The sequence below is a fragment of the Periplaneta americana genome, chromosome 15 (assembly GCF_040183065.1).
Source record: "Periplaneta americana isolate PAMFEO1 chromosome 15, P.americana_PAMFEO1_priV1, whole genome shotgun sequence".
NCBI classification, from domain to species: domain Eukaryota; kingdom Metazoa; phylum Arthropoda; class Insecta; order Blattodea; family Blattidae; genus Periplaneta; species Periplaneta americana.
The window spans coordinates 132,464,729-132,482,167 of record NC_091131.1 but is presented as its reverse complement, the minus strand read 5'-3'; the positions used below and the strand labels follow the sequence as shown (position 1 = coordinate 132,482,167).

General features: G+C 36.5%; 1 protein-coding gene across 1 annotated transcript in view; it reads right to left on the bottom strand.

The window, feature by feature from the left end:
* LOC138715738 (uncharacterized) overlaps positions 1-17,439 on the bottom strand; it is a 51,845-nt gene extending 34,406 nt beyond the window's left edge. The window contains exon 1 of the mRNA XM_069848794.1: positions 17,047-17,439. Within this exon, the coding sequence (XP_069704895.1) occupies positions 17,047-17,436 (390 nt within the window). The 5' untranslated portion in view covers positions 17,437-17,439. The remainder of the gene's footprint in view (positions 1-17,046) is intronic.

Here is a 17,439-nt window from a genome sequence, read left to right as displayed (position 1 = left end):
TTCTTGCCCTTGCTTCCACAGCTACTATAAACTCATTCTTGCAAGAGGTCAATATTGCTGCCTTGCCTCGTCTTCTATCATTATTTGTTGCTCATACCTTATACCGAACTTGGGAAATTTTCATAATAACAAGATAATATCTCGTTTTGGCCAACCGCGTGGTATCTCGTTTTGTCAGACCACAAATTGAAATTTAAAATATAAAGCACCGATAGTTACGAAGAAAGATATCGAATTTAACTGAACTACAATTGAAGACTAATAACTATAGAATTATTTCAAACATTTAGGTGTTGGCTGTTGAAGTTAAATACCTCGTTATGTACATCTTAAAATGAAGGAAATATTTTAAGAAACATGGCGTTTTCTACATTCTGATTCACACAACACACACACACTAGGGAATTCTCACCAATTAATGGCTGCCCAGTGAAGAGCTTACGTATAGGAAGGGAATACATATCTCATTTGAGAGGTGAGAGCATTTTCCTAAGAAATAAATGTGGTATCCTGTTTTGCCGTACCATCTTGTTTTAGCCAACTCTCCCCTACTCCAGTGGATCAAGGAATTTTTAACTTGTCGCACTCAGAGAGTACGGGTCGGGGAGGAATTATCGAGCCCAATAGAAATTACTTCCGGACTTCCACAGGGGAGTGTCTTGGGGCCCCTTCTATTCCTGGCTTTTGTAAATGATCTGCCAGTTAACATCTTGTTCAGGGTTCGCTTATCCGCGGATGATTGTATCGTATATAGGGAAATAAAAAGTTATAAAGATACTACTCTTCAGAATGACCTCAACAGAATAAACACTTGGCAATGACCAACAAAATGAGAATAAATTTTATTCTCTAAAGAGCAAAACCGTCAGCTTTACAAGAAAAATAAAGAAAATAATCGCATCGTATACGTTAGGGGTGAAACCATTGCGGAAGTGAACAAATGTAAATACCTAGGAATAACATTTAACAGCGATGTCGGCTGGGGCGAACACGTTACTGATACAGCGGGAAAAGCATGGAGAGCGTTACACTTTGTGATGAAGGTACTAAGAAAAGGTTCTGATAAATCCAAAGAGATTGCATATAAGTCATTAGTTTGTTCAGTAATGGAATATGGAGCTGAATGTTGGAATCTTTACAGATTAGAATATATTAAGATATTGGAAAAGATTAAAAACGGAATCTCAAGCGTTGTCGTAATAATTCAACCAGAGCGTTTAGAATAGAAAGTGTGGTAACTCGGCAAGGGTCTGATGAGACTTTTAAACCTCCTAATGTCGCCACGGCAACTGAGCGAAACATTGGCTTTAAGACTGCAGTTTTCCTCTTAATACTGTGGATAGAGCAGGCAGAACTCGTTCTGCTATGGAATTAAGGAGATATTTCTTGTGGTGTTCGGGTGATTTTTATTGTGCTGTTTATGTTAGCGAGTAGTAATATGCCTAATTATTTTGTTCTTGATGTAAATCTGGTTATATAATCTGTAAGGAAGTAAGACGTTTCTTTTATCCACCAAAGACTAGAATATTTTTCAGAAGTGGTATAGAGCAATTCCACGAAGACAGAAAACTGTATGCTCGTTCTTATATTTGTGATATCCATTTTCTGCTGTTTTGATTGTAAGAGCCGATAAATGTATTATTGACGGTAAAGAGGTAGGACTTCCACGCAAGAACTGGCGACCAAAACTGGATGCCATAACACATATTTTCCCGAACTTGTCTCGTTATCTTAAATGAAGAAAAGAAGAGAAAATCTCCAACCAAGAGGACATCAATCTTTTCTCATAACAATGTACCCTTATCAAATACCATCTGGCTATGACCAATTCCATTCACGTTAAATAACTCAGTCGTTGATACAGCATCATTAAATATCCAAGTAAAAAAATAATTGGATGTGACACCCGAAAATCAGAAGAACACCTTAGCTAATCTTGCGCTTGTGTGGCATGTATGTGTTATTACTCCACATCTGAATGCCCAAAATTATGTCTAGTTACATTGACCGTAATTCCTTCCAACGAATGAACCCCAGAGCACCATTTCAGCTGTTTAGTGTAAGTTTTACAAAATCGATACATTTTTAAGAGCCATAAATTCTGATGGGTTCGAGGGAAACGAAAATACAAAAGAATTCACAAGGTGAATGAACGGCCTTGCAGATACGCTAAACTCAAAGACTCCCTCCTCTGCCCTGTACAAAGGATCCTAGCATTACACGATTTTAGAAAATATACTAAACATAATTGGCAATAGAAAGAAAACGTTTGCCTAAGAAAGAACCCTTGAATTATTTAGAGTGACAATTCAGAGCACTCACGAAATATATTAATTCTTGTGGGAAGCAGATTTAAATATATTCTGACAGAAAAAAAAATAACCAGGATCCTCTAGATCTAGAGCGACATTTTGGAATTAGAACATGATTATCCTGTGATGATCACCGTAGACTTTCTACATCTGAACATTTTGCAATCTATGTGCCAATTAAAAAATGTGCTGCATTCAAATGCTCATTGTGAACCTCTAATTGAATCTAAGCACCTAGCTTCTATGTCATTAAATATACATGTTTAATTACACTAGTCAACAAATTTTAACTTTTTGTCTGTCACAGAAATGAAATCAGCTGATTTTTACTAAATCGACCCTGCTGATTACGAAAATGGCAGCGAAAAATCTGTAACACGTAACGTTTTTGTGTGACAGAAGGGGAAGTATTTTGATTAAAAAAAACGTTTTCGCTCATTTCGAAATACGTAATTACAACAGTGAAAATAAATAAATTCCTAAGATGCAAAATTTATACACAAAATACACTGACGTTTCACAGAAAAATAATATCGCTGCATAAATAATAATTACAATAAGAAAAAATGGCCTCATGTCCCTTTTTTACCTTCAAAATAGGCTTTTACTTTATTAATTTAAAACTGGATCAAATTAACTATAATTTTTAAGGTTTATAAATTAAATTGATTAAAATCTCAAATCAAATAACTTAGGAGACCTGCATTGAAGTAAACAACCATATACAGACTTCAAGCTAGATTTTTTTTAAAAGTATTTAGTTAATTACAGTTATTTTTTCCTCTTCTAGTTTGAGTCACCTTCTCTGAACAAAAACCAACAGTAGTCCCCCACCATACTAGAATGCCACGTTCCTTGATATCGTTGTTCCATCCTGTGTATATCTTTATGGAATCTTGCCCCTTTTTCATCGCTTACAGCTCCTATGTTCTCTGGGAAAAAGTCCAGATGGGAATGTAGAAAATGTATTTTTAATGACATTCGACAACTAAGCTTCTGGTAACTATGCAGGAGTTCTTGTACATGCTGTTGGTAATTGTCAGCTTTATTATTATCCAAAAACCCACTAACAACACTTCCAAAGGGATTCCGAGTTTCTAGTTCCTCAACACAATTTTTATTCGAAGCTCTCATCTTTCAAAAGTTTCGTAATTTGAGGGCCAACAAAAATTCCCTCTTTCACTTTAGCCTCACTGAGTTTCGGAAACATATTCCTTACATATGCAAAACCTTCTCCATTTTCATCCATACCTTTAACGAAATTCTTCATTAAACCAAGCTTGAAATGTAAAGGAGGAAGCAGTACTTTTTCCGGTTTTACTAAAGAGACATACTTGATATTATGTTCTCCTGGGACATAGCTTTCTCTGGGAGGCCAGTCTTTCACTATATAGTGTTTTCAGTCACTCTAATATCCCACAAACAGAGAAAGCAACAGTATTTTGTGAATCCATCCTGAAGTCCGAGCAATAAGGCGACAATTTTCAAATCTCCGCAGAGTTGCTAGCAATATGTTTTATATTGGATTGCATCTGACAAATTTGTGTAAGTTTCCTTCATATCTACTGAATACGCCACTGGAACTGATGGTTTAGTGTTTCCATTGTGCAATAGCACTGCTTTTAAACTTATTTTGGAAGAACTATGAATAACCTCCATTCCTCTGGGATGTGCTGAAATCCTAGTTCTTCCATTAAGCCGTCTATATTTTAACACACATGCACATAGAATGCTTCATTATAAAATACTTCGAAAACCGTTCATGTCTCTTCCTGTACAATGAAATTCTAGTACCTGGTACTACCAGGTTCCATTGTTGCAGTCTAGACCCTAAAATCTCAGCTTGTTATTTAGTGAGATTAAGATATGTATCTTTTTAAGTCGTTCAGTTCACATTGTTGAATTAAATGGGGTTCTTTATGATGTTCTGGGCCATAGGACTGATTAGAGTATGTTGATGGTTGAGCCAAGTTATCTGTTTGTTCTATTAAAAGAACCAATTCCTCCAATTGCGAAGGATGATTAGGAACATGAAGTTTTGGTCCATGTAGTATAGGTCTTATTGCAGATGGAACGTTAGGATATTCAATTTTAGATCTTGTTTTCTTTGTTAAACAGAAATAACAGTCTTCTGCATGACTTGTCGGTTCACGCCAGATCATTGGAACTGCAAACGACATACTTCGATTCTTCTCTCCATGCATCCATTTTATCAGTTTTGAGTAACATGTTATGCAGCACACATGGGGAGCTCATGATTTGCCCTCATCACACACATTACATTCAAAATGGCAATAATATGCTTGTTTTAATTTATCTGATAAAGGCCGACGCTGCGATTTTGCCGTAAATTCTCCACATACGTAACAAAAGCTGTCCGGCGAATTTACACACGCACGACGAGATTTTTTCATTCTGAGAAAGCGTAAATGAACGCGAAGATAAACACTTAAAACCAGCGATACAACTTGTCACAAGCTCAACCAATATTCAACTAATCCTAAAATGCAATCTATTTCACTCTAAAAGCCCACCCTCTCAGAGCTTTCTGTCGGTCTAGCGCCATAAAGCAATAAAGTAATACAGATATAACTTACTGTATATCACCCACTACGCGCCTTATTAATGCAGACTCATGTATTTGAAAGAACCTATCTTAAAATACACTTCTAGTATATCCTGAGCAACAATAAGTTATAAAACGTATGAATTTACTGTGTAACCATTTAAATAAAGTCCATAGTTCGATACCCGAGTTCTTTGGTAAATTCATTCATTTTTTTTTTTTTTTTTTCAAATTTCCAATTTTCCTCTTAAATGGTGCGTGATGGAGCATTTTCAAGTTTATATCTACTATCAGCACACAAAAATTGATCTAAAATGACCATTTTCATTCTTGTGACAAAAACCTTGTTGACTAGTGTTATTAATTATTTTATTTTTAATAACAGCACTTCAGTCGTAATTAACGTAAAAGTTATTTCGGTAACAAAAGAACATTATAATGCTACTTTGCATCTAGGCTACAATTTAATCTGCTTTACAAGGTTATTACATTTGTTTATTACGTATCCACATCATAAGAGGTTTCTAACCGAGCATATGAGAAAGTAATAGATCTCATGGAAAAGTCGTTGGTTTAGTATTCTCCAATAAGTACCATACAACTAGTTAATAGAGTGCTACTAAATTGTTTTAATTTTATAAAACACAAAATAACTTGGATATTTCAAAAGATCAAAACTTACATTAGCATAGATATAATATCGAAGCTTAATTTATGAGTCTAAGTTGCACATAATATTTATTGTTCCCCTGAATTACGTATAAACCAGATACAACTACAACTAATGACTAAATAGTAGATAAAAACTATTACTGAAAATAAAGTCTCTCCTTTATTATATTACATTCTTTCTTATATATATATATATATATATATATATATATAAAACTATAATTTCATGTCAATGCGTACTTTATAATGCCATAAAAATGTTCATTTTTGCGAAGCTGTACATTTTTGCGTATTTCTGGCTGAAGCTGGCACAATGTTCCATTTCTCTGTTAATTATTCAGGGTTGTGTTATATAACTCACAATTTGTTAATGTAGTAATGTTACATTTTTAAATAAGTAAAATATTGTAACGAAGTACTCTACAATACATTCTTATCTAATGGGTTATTTTTAAAAACCTTTTGCATTCGCTCGAATAGCAATCCTGAAACTGCGGTCGGAAAATAAAGCTAGCGCCACTCGGCGACGAACCACTGAACTAGAGGAAGTAACGTCACTTTCTCTTCTACCCGCTCTGATTCAACATTAAAATGGGACACACTTACGGACAGGAGAACGCGAATTCGACTATGCGCAATGTTCAAAACATACAGAGGTGAATAATTTCGAGGGAAAAATTGTTTCGGGGCCGGGTATCGAACCCGGGACCTTTGGTTAAACGTACCAACGCTCTCCCGAATGAGCTACCCGGGAACTCTACCTGACACCGAACCAATTTTTCCTTCTATATCCACAGACCTCAAAGTGAGCTGACAACCGTCAAGCAACCAACATTGAGTGCACACTAACTCTGTGTGACTTAAATTGTGGTTTTCTGTTACGTACAGTGACGTGTATTATGCAGATCAAGCTTTCAGGAATAGCTCCATGTGGATATAGAAGGAAAAATTGGTTCGGTGTCGGGTAGAGTTCCCGGGTAGCTCACTCGGGAGAGCGTTGGTACGTTTAACCAAAGGTCCCGGGTTCGATACCCGGCCCCGGAACAATTTTTCCCTCGAAATTATTCAAATTAACTTTACAGGAAGTTATTCCTGAAAGCTTGATCTGCATAATACAGAGATGAGCCTGTCTGGAGAGAAATAAAAAATAGGTTGCAGCCGCCAAACAAATTATTCTTCAAGGAACGATCACTCACATAAATTGAAGGAAAGAAGACAGAGGACGGACAATGGAAAGTTTTATTTCTCAATCGCACTATCAGGGACTGGAATGCTTTACCTGCACACTTACTAAAGGCTTTACCAATAACCAAAAATTTATTTAAAATAGGCTTAAGAACTTTACTAACAGACGGAAGTATATTATGCACACTATTTAAAGGTTGTAATGATATTTTGTTATTTGAAGTGTTGTATCAGTAGAAAAGTGTGTTACGTCAGTGAAGTTTTATAGTTTGTAGTGGTAGTGCAAAGTATTTGAACGGTGAAATGTTTTTGAAGTGTTAGTGAAATCAGGATAGTGTCAGTGAAATGTGTCGTAGTTCCAGTGCAGTGAGTGAGTTGACAGCGAAATGAGTGTAATGCTGAAAGGTACTTGTGCATGTATGAACATATCATACTCGTGGGTTTTGTTCGAAATTAGGGTTAAGATACAAATTAGATTTACTTTAAATGTTATTTTAAGTGATCGCGCTTGATTTAAAATTTATGATGCTCCTTGTTAGTATTATTGTACTATTGTTATTATTTATTATTATTATTATTATTATTATTATTATTATTATTATTATTATTAGTAGTAGTAGTAGTAGTAGTAGTAGTAGTAGTAGTAGTAGTAGTAGTAGTAGTAGATTTATTATTAGCAGTATTATTATTAATTGTCATTATTGAGTGTAATTAGTTACCACTGCCACCGGGTATTTACACATTTGCAGTGTGAATAAATACATACATACCGTATACACAAACATTGGTGGGTGACCATTTAACTGCACACAGGAACAAACCTAACACTCTTTACCATGATATTCTGGAGGACAGCCAGTTATTCAGTCACAGCCTATAGATCAAGTTAGTGCTGCTCATCGGAGTGACTACTACCGCGGAGGAATCGGAGATTACGAATAAAGCTCCCCACCGGTGATCTCCGATACTATCGTAGGTGGAACAGGGGACATACGGAGGGATGCGGTGGTTCGGAGCGAAGCGAAGTTGTAGGACGTAAAGCTCAAGGACGACCGGCGCGTACGGACTGAGGGTAGTTGTGAGTGGAATAGAATGGCACCAAATCGTATATCCGTCGCATGGAAATTCTTTAATTTAGTTGAAGATAATGATAAAATCGCACGCTGTGAACTTTGTAGGCGAATTTACTCTAAGGGTGGTGGTACTTAGAATTTGTTACACCATTTGAAGCGATCGCACAATCGCGAACTTGAAGAAAGTAAGTAAATTTAACTGTTCAAAACACTTTTGAACTCTTTCAAAAAGCGTGTTTACTTTGATTTATATATAAAAGTTCTAATAAATAATTTCGAGGTTTTGTGTGCAGACAGAGTAACAATGCGAACAAAAAACTGAAAAGCACAAGAATTTCAGCAAAAAAGGATCCTCTAAGACTGATCCAGCATATTGTTACGAGATGAAACTCCAAACTTCAGTGATGAGCCGCTTACTTGAAATGAAATATGAGTTGGTGATTGTCAGTGGCGGCCCGTGCCTTTCTTGGATGGGTGTTCACAAAAAATGAGTAATAAACACACTGATATATTGTCGTATAGCTGAGTCACGCGTCAGAGATAAACGTTTTCTAATATGCATGCACCATATCTACGCATATAAAACCAAAAATTAAAACCATTAGGCTTAAACAATAGTAGAGTAAAATTAATTCATAGGACTCACCTTCACTGCTGTTGTAGATGGTGTTGAAGATCTGGATTTATTTGTAGAGAAACTCCATGCGCCTAGTTTTGAGAGATGCAAACTTATCAATAACTTTATTATTGAAGTCTCTAATGTTGTTAACAGGTTTTTTTTCCACTGCCAACATAGCCAATGCACTTAATCGGTCTTCTGTCATGGTGTTACGGAGGAATGTTTTAATCCTCTTCAGGGTCCAAAAACACCTTTCTGGTTCAGATGAGGTCATCGGTGTTGTGACAATTATCCTAAGCAATTCACTCAGCTGATGGAAAGTATCTTCATGTAAATTATTTTCTATTAAAATTTGTAGCATGGCTACTGCTCCATCAGCATTGTGAAAGTCACTTCTCCCATAAAGGACTTCCAGCTCAGTCCTAGAGACGGGTACGTTCTGACGGCTTCTTCCAGTTCTTTATCGGGAAATGATTTTAAAAATGAAGGAAACAAGTTGACATCCACTAACCTAGATGAAACCAAGTGGTTAGTGAAGGCAAAGCGGTCATTTATGTGAGAGATGATGGCATCGCAAACCTCCTTTGCCTCCGAAGTTCGATGCTCTTCTCTTCTTCTTTTTCGTAGTGGAACATGGAATGATTCTAGAATTCTTTCTTCCATGGAATCAACACTAACGTTTCTAATAGTTTTCACCGTCGTTTGGAATGATGTTAAACAATGTTTGGCCTTAATGGCAACGATGTTTCGTTGTTGCAACATCTTAAAATATCCGCATGAGGCATAATGCGGTGAAAAAATTCTAACCAGAATAAAAAATTTACATCTTCTAAAAGTGCCAAAAGACCAGTCGATTCTCGACGAATAGTGTGGTCAGTATTTTGTATGTGTGAAATTTCATCCAAACATTCTATTAGAGCCTCCTTATTTTCATATATTGCATTTACTGTTCTGATATTGAACATCCAGCGCGTTTGAGCAAGCCTCGGAAGTCGCTGTTGAAAGCCGGAAAGATTTGAGAAGAAAATCCTGACAGAACTATTAATGGATGAAGCTTTCTGCAAGACTAGATTAAACCGATGTGCGTAACAATGGATATAATATGCCTGAGGATAGATAAGTTTTACTCTGGCTTGTACGCAGTTAGCTGCACCACTCATCACTGCTGCACCAGCATAACACTGCGCTATCAGCTTGTGTGGTTGGTTACCTATATGTTTTGTCAGCTCTCTGATGATAACTTCTGACAAAGCCTCTGCACTTTGGCCATCGGGATTAAAAAAACCCCAGAATCTTTCTACTGGTAAATTATTACCATTTGTTGAAGTGTTGTGACGTCAGTCGTTTCATCGGCCATTACTGCCAAATAATTGGCTTTTTTTATTTCCTCAGAAATATAATCCCTACAGACTTCTAACATGCAGTCTAGAATCTCATTTTGAACAGTTTTTGAAGTTCCTTTAAACACTGTTGCACTGTCAAGATGTTCCTTCATTGCTGCATCGATCGAACTAACAAAATTGACAAGTCCCCTGAACACCCCCGGATTATCTGAACTTTCACTTTCATCGTGACCTCCCAGAGCCAGTTCAAACACTCCACAGAACTTAATACAATCGATTAATCTAGAAAGAATATGTCTGTTTTTCTCTACCTGTTCATTGTGCTTTCTAATTGACAGCCTATAAGCACTATCTAATTGATCTTGGATATTCGAACGTCCTAACAATGATAATTCAATGCATGCGTTTTATGTGCGTGTGTACTTTCATGTTCTATGACAAATGTCCCTAAAACCTGTTTTTGTCCATGCGTTTGATTCCTTGCTGAATATCAGGCAGGGAAAACAAAACAAAGCATTTCTAGTAGAGCATCCGCACAACCACTTATAGTTATTATACGTAGATATATTGAATTTTCTACGATATTCCCGTTTTTCACATTTTGTTACTTGCTCTATTGTTAGTTCTGGCCGATCAGGACCTAATCTTTTAGCTGCTAATTTATCATCATAAGAGAGCGAGTCTTTGCTTAATAGCGACTGAACGGAATTCATTGTTAAAGAGAAACTGTACACAATGTACAGTTCCCAATCAGTGATCACTAAAATAATTAATCACAGTCTAACACAGTATTATACACTATTATACAACTTCTAACGAAATCACATTAAATCTATATTCTGCTCAACGCAATTATACTATAGTCTATAAACAATTTTGTACGAAACCACAATAATTTAACACACTCACAATTTCACACACGTTCGTCTCCAAACTTCGAGTGCTACTGTTTCAGCTTTCAATATGCACCAATGCAACTTGTATTTTCCTTACTTTGCTGAACAAAAGACAACAGAATCAGCCCCCGCGCGTAAAGGTATTTTGAAAAGAAAGAGTAAAGAGAGAAAACGAGGAAAGAGGGAGAAAGGAACAGGATGCCAGGCCCAAGTGAGATGGAGCATCTCTCTTTCTCTGTCACTAGCACGTTAAGATTTGTGCGAGCCAGAGCTGTTGTAACCATTGCAACAAACTACAAAATATTCCCGCCTCAGGCTATTTCACCCTCCTACAGAAAATTGTGCGAACTGCGAGCTGTTGTCAACCTGTCCAATGGAAATTTAAAGACACACGAACGGGACATTCTCTCGAGACTAAAAATGTAGGAACGTCATTGCGTATTGGAAAGTAATAGATGTAATAATATTAATAAAGTAATACGTATGGTTATTGTTGGTTTTTAAGGTGTTCACGTGCTCCTGTGCTCATATAGAGGAACCGCCGCTGGTGATTGTGTTGCCAGAAAAGCCAAACGCTCCTAGGACGCTAACAGATCCGTATTTGGAAATCTCTATGGCGTGGACCAGGTTAGATAGATTCTATAAGTAGGTCTAAATTTTAAAATGTAGGGCCGTATTCGTACACATTTTTAGCGCGGGCTTTCGGTGGATTATCAGCATTTTTCGTATTCATAAACCAGTGTTAGCGATAGGATATGATTTGAATTCTGTATTAGTAACCAGTGGATAGCCGGGGCTAGCTTAGTACGCTCGTAGCGCGTGCTGCGAAATGTCTATGAATACCACCCTAAGTGTTTAGGCTAACATTAAGAGCCGCGGTTGTGGTACTCGTACTTGCTGTCAAAAATAAATTATTACCATTCAGATACTCATTCACGGTTAATTAGTGATATAATCGTTTTCGTAGTTTTAAAATTACGCAAAACATTTGATACGATTTTTTTAACTGCTTTAGTGATATTGTTCCAAAGGCCCACAGTCTAGAAAAAAAGTATTGAAATTTCTATAAAACGTAACTTTCGAGGCAATAAAAATCATACATAACTTATATGGAATATTTAAAAGGCAACTTGAGTTATTAGATTAACCCTTAAAAGCCTGAATTATTTTTCGTCAAGTTTTTCGTTTATTTCGTTATAGATTAATTAAATGGATGTAATTGAACACAACAATGATTTTGTTTTCTATTGTTGAATCGAATATGTGGAATTACAGGGCGTTACCATATGGTAACGCTAGGTCATTATGTTGTCAAATCTTAAAGAATGAGTTATTGCCTTATAATGACATCTTTCAAGCAATTTATTTAACTTAACTGAACTTTAGCATACAAATAATGTATTTATCACTCATTCAGTGTTCTGCCCAAGGTCATATCTTTCACTGCAAACCCAGCATTCTCCAATGTTTCCTATCTTCTGCCTTCCTGTTTGTCTTTTCATATGACCCATATATCTTCATGTCGTCTGTCAGCTGATATCTTCTTCTGCTCCGAACTCTTCACCATTCACTCCCGTTCACCATTCCTTCCAGTGCATCCATCAGTAGGCAGTATCTTCTCAGCCAGTGACCCAAACAATTCCTTTTCCTCTTCCTAATCAGTTTCAGCATCATTCTTTCTTCACCCACTCTTTCCAACACGGCTTCATTTCTTATTGTCTGTCCACTTAACACGTTCCATTCTTCTCCTTATTCACATTTCAAACGCATCTATTCGTTTCTCTTCACTTCGTCGTAATGTCCACGTTACTGCCCCACACAATACCACACTCCACACAAATAATACAGAAAATACAAAAATAAGAAAATTACTTTCACAATACCTGAACAAATATACATAATAGAATTATTGTCGCAATATACTCGTATGAACAAAACACATTTTCGTAACATAACGTTTTACATTATTTTTTGTGTGATTTTCACATATTTCGGTAGTAAGGTAAAACATTTCTTATGATATGACAAAAAACATGGGCTGCAGAGACCTACATCAAATTTTGAGAAAGCTGTATGCCAAAAGAGCATTTTCACTAGCACATCCGTGTATCGGAATCACTAATGTTCCATTCCATCGTATCTTATATAATCAAATGTTCTTCGAGTGACGTCCAGAAAGTAAGTTTATCCGGAGCCGTTTACAGAAAGAAAACACAATTTCATGAAAAGGTTTATTGGAATAGATACAGCGATTGTTGAACTATTTTTAAACATATTTCCCACCGGAATTGAGACATTTGTCACACCATGGTATCAACTTTTGTCCCTCGTAGAAGTCTCCCGCCTGGAATCGGAACCAGTATGTGACAGCCGTTTGCACCTCTCTGTTGATTCCACGGTATCAAAAAGTCTCAATTCAGGTGGAAATATGTTGAAAAAATAGCTCAACAATTCCTTTATCTGTTCGAATAAATCTTTCCGTAAAATTGTATTTTATTTCTGCAAACGGCCCAGGGAAACTTACATTTTGGACACGTCTCGTAGCTCCAATGTCGCTGTATTTGGAAGTAGATGGTCACCCCTTGCCTTTTGGAGTGCTCCCGACTTCTTCAAATCTCCCATTTGAATTCTAATTCATTCAATGGTGAGCGAGATCTTCTACTTGGCTTCCAAGCATTTTGTGTAGCAACATCTAACAATCATGTAAAGATGGACTAAAACAGTTTTTACATAGATAAAGCGAATTTTTATAAAGAAAACAAAATTTGTCACATCTCGGTCTTTAAAAATCATTCTCTGGAGAAATCGATTGAACTGTTATAACATACTGTTTTATCCACTTACGTTTCCCTGATGGCGCCATTTCCACACATTGCAAATTGACGGTATCATTCTCTTTCTATCACAGATGACTCTTCAATTTCCTCTTCTTCTATAAAAGAAATATGGTCTGGTCCACCTGTTCTGTCGCCATTAACAAAAATAGCCTCAGCTTCAGTACTTAGTTTCCTTCCACATAGGTTGTCGAACATGCCACGCACCCTCTACATCAGCAGAATTCTCGTCAGATACAAAGTTGGGCTTTGGTGGCTGTATGTAGAATGCTCTAATTTTTCGTTTTCTAGTTCCAAATGTATCTCATGCACTTCCACGCACCTGTTTGTAACATTCATTTTGTTACTTGTACTTTCTTGCAACTCCTTCATCTTACTGTTAGTAGCAAGAGAGCACAAAGAATGAGTGACAACATATTAGCCTAGCGTTACCATATGGTAACGTAAGAAACAATGTATTATATCCACAACAATGTTACGGATTGTAAACTTGTGCTTGATGTACACGAATACTCAACCAACAATAAGTAAAATACCACAACAAACATTACAATCAAGTTCAACAAAGTAACAAATAAATGATCTTGCTTCTTGTTGCTATCCAAAATTGCTGCTGAGAAAGCAACATCTAAATCGCGCAGCTGCTCTTGCCCACCTGGTATAATAAATTTGTTATTTCATAATGTAATAAGAAAGAACCAATCATGTAGCTTGGATTCACAAAGAAAAATTCCAGTTTTATTAATTAAGGATGGGTATGAAGAAAGTTATATTGCCTTCTGTACTGCGTTACCATATGGTAACGTACTGCGTTACCATATGGTAACGCTAGGTTAAAATGGGTTAAAATATTGAGTTTCATTCTGAAACTAAAGAAACGTGTGGTAATAATATAATTACAATTATCCTTAAGTTGATATCCGCTTATATTTTTTATTACAGAGGAAGAGTGACGCGTTTTAGAAGAGGCAGTTCAAATACTGACATCCTTTAACAAAATGATCACAATCCTGTCTGGTGAAGAATCTTAATAAATTATTTTGGACAGTAAACTTTAACCTATTGATACCACACGTTTCTTTTGTTCCATTCTGAAACTCCCTTAATATATTTTACGTTAAACTAAACCGATTAGAATAATAATTGACAAAAACTGTTTGTGAGTGTTTCCAGGAAAATTATAAATGTTTACATTAGCTACTGAAAAGCTTTACTTCTGCGTTAGTTTTCAGTTAATCTGAATGTTATTAATTTGATCAATGACATAAAACTAATACGCCTTTCCACATATACTATGAATTTCAAAACTAGAAAAAAAAAATCTGTCAGCTAACATAGTACTTCAAGCAAAACAAGAAAAAAAGAAGAGCCGAAAAGAGAGAGAGAGAGAGAGAGAGAGAGAGAGAGAGAGAGGTAAATAAAAAAGAGAAAATAAACAACAAAATATTACACACTTATTTTAAAAGATACGCGGACGTCAGCGGACTCCAACCACTACCTGATCCGATTAAAGGAATGCTCAGCGGAAAATGTATGTCTGCGCCGCAGCACATATACAACCTGCGCGGCATCAATCGGAGGTAACCGGAGGTCTCCGATTGAAAGCGCACAAACAACCGCTCCGGAGAAACACCTAATCATGAGCAGCACTGGATCAAGTTACTGAATTGAACGTATGATAAATTTAACGAACTCGGACAATAAAATAAAAGTAACAAACCGACAGTTTCAGACTTAATAAAGAAGAAATATTATAAAATAAATATAGCATGTCTGTGTGTATACTATTAAAATAGCTTCATTGAGTTTTCAAAGAATAGCTATTGATATAAACTGACTGACAAAAAATTTGAGACACTTGAATTTTACTTTGTAAATGCATTTAATGAGTCACCAATATGTTTTAAATAGTGATTAATAAGATTATAATCTTACTTCAGAATATGTGTTATATGTATTTCTCGTGTTAAATTTTACAGTACCTGGTCCTGTGGAGTAACGGTCAGCGCGTCTGGCTGCGAAACCAGGTGGCCCGGGTTCGAATCCCGGTCGGGGCAAGTTACCTGGTTGAGGTTTTTCTCCGGGGTTTTCCCTCAACCCAATACGAGCAAATGCTGGGTAACTTTCGGTGCTGGACCCCGGACCCACTTCACCGGCATTATCACCTTCATATCATTCAGACGCTAAATAACCTAGATGTTGATACAGCGTCGTAAAATAACCCAATAAAATAAAATAAAAAATAAAACCTGGTTAACATGTTTCAGCCTGTTATGGGCCATCTTCAGAACTGGTTGGAGCTGGTCTTGGCGACTTTTGTTTGTGTTTCCTATGGGGGTGTGTTTGTATAGTGTAATGTGGAGTCAAAGAGTATGTGTGTTCTGACACTGAGTTGTGTGTTGAGAATTTCATTTGGATGTGTTTTTGTGTGTCTATATATTTCGTATTGTTCTAGTATGTTTAGTTTCTGGCTTTTTGGTTGAATATGTAGAATTTTCATGTCTGTGTTTATGTCTCTGTAGGTTTGGTTAGCATTTGTGATGTGTTCTGCATATGTGGAAGTGTTTTGTAGTTTTGTTATGGCTGTGATGTGTTCTTTGTAACGTGTTTGAACAACACGAAATATATAGACACACAAAAACACATCCAAATGAAATTCTCAACACACAACTCAATTTCAGAACACACACACTCTTTGACTCCACATTACAATACACAAACACACCTCCACAGGAAACACAAACAAAAGGCGCCAACACCAGCTCCAACCAGTTCTGAAGATGGCCCATAATAGGCTGAAACATGTTAACCAGGTACTGTAAAATTTAACATGAGAAAGATCCCGAAGCGATATAGTGTTAAAAGTTTGTAATCAAGATGTATAATCTTACTAGGGGCCTATACAAAAAAATGAACATCACTTCATAACACCAACAATTACCAACAATAATGCCCATTGTTGTCATATTCTGCATAAGCAAAATTTTGTTTCAATCTAGATTGGTAATTGTTGGTGATATGAAGTCATAATCATTTTAGTTTTCAGTCTATGGTACGTTTATAATCGTATAATTAAATTAATCACCATTTAAAACATATTGGTGACATATTAAATACAAAGTAAAATTCAAATGTCCTAAATTTTTTGCCCGCCAGTGTATTAGAAAAGCGCTTTTTATTTATGCGTAGCCTACATAGATGCAAGAGGGCTATATAGGACTATATAGCCTTCTTGCACAGACGATCCTGCTAAAGTCAGCATCGGTGGCTCGGTACTCTCGAGTTCTACTTTGCTTACAGAACCAGATAAGAGATGTGTGACGTCACTGAGCATCCAGATCCAGCTGGAAATCTGACTTGACGATGACACGCAGGTCAATCAACATACGGGGAATACGGTGTACAGAGTACACACTCAATCTTCATGAAGAGGTAGGCTAATCTCCATTTTCCTACCAATTGAACATGAGTCCTGCTGAATCTGTAGCCGGAAGCATTATCACTTGAGACACCTAGAAATATGTAATTATAAAATTAACTACTTACTAAATATTCTTCGTTTGTGCCAGCTTCATCAGCAGGAAACGTCGTCAATCTTTCTGCCACGTCATCATTTCCATCCAGGAAGTCGAACAGTTCATAATACCAAAGTTTCGGTACATAAATGTCTTTCTTGCTACGAGCTGTCTTTTCCGATTGTGTAACTTTCCTCCACTCCTTTCTATAATTTGTACGTAGAATGTTAATTTTCTTCCTAACCATTTCTCTATCTGCACACGGCTCCACTTCCCGGTATTTTCGTACAAGTATATCATATGCATGATTCTTTTTGCTCCTGTCGAAATACTCACTGGATTTTGCATGCCATAACACAGGCAAATTACGGTACATATTTATAAAATCTCTCAAGAACTGCTTCGGACTGCCAGTCGTCATGGC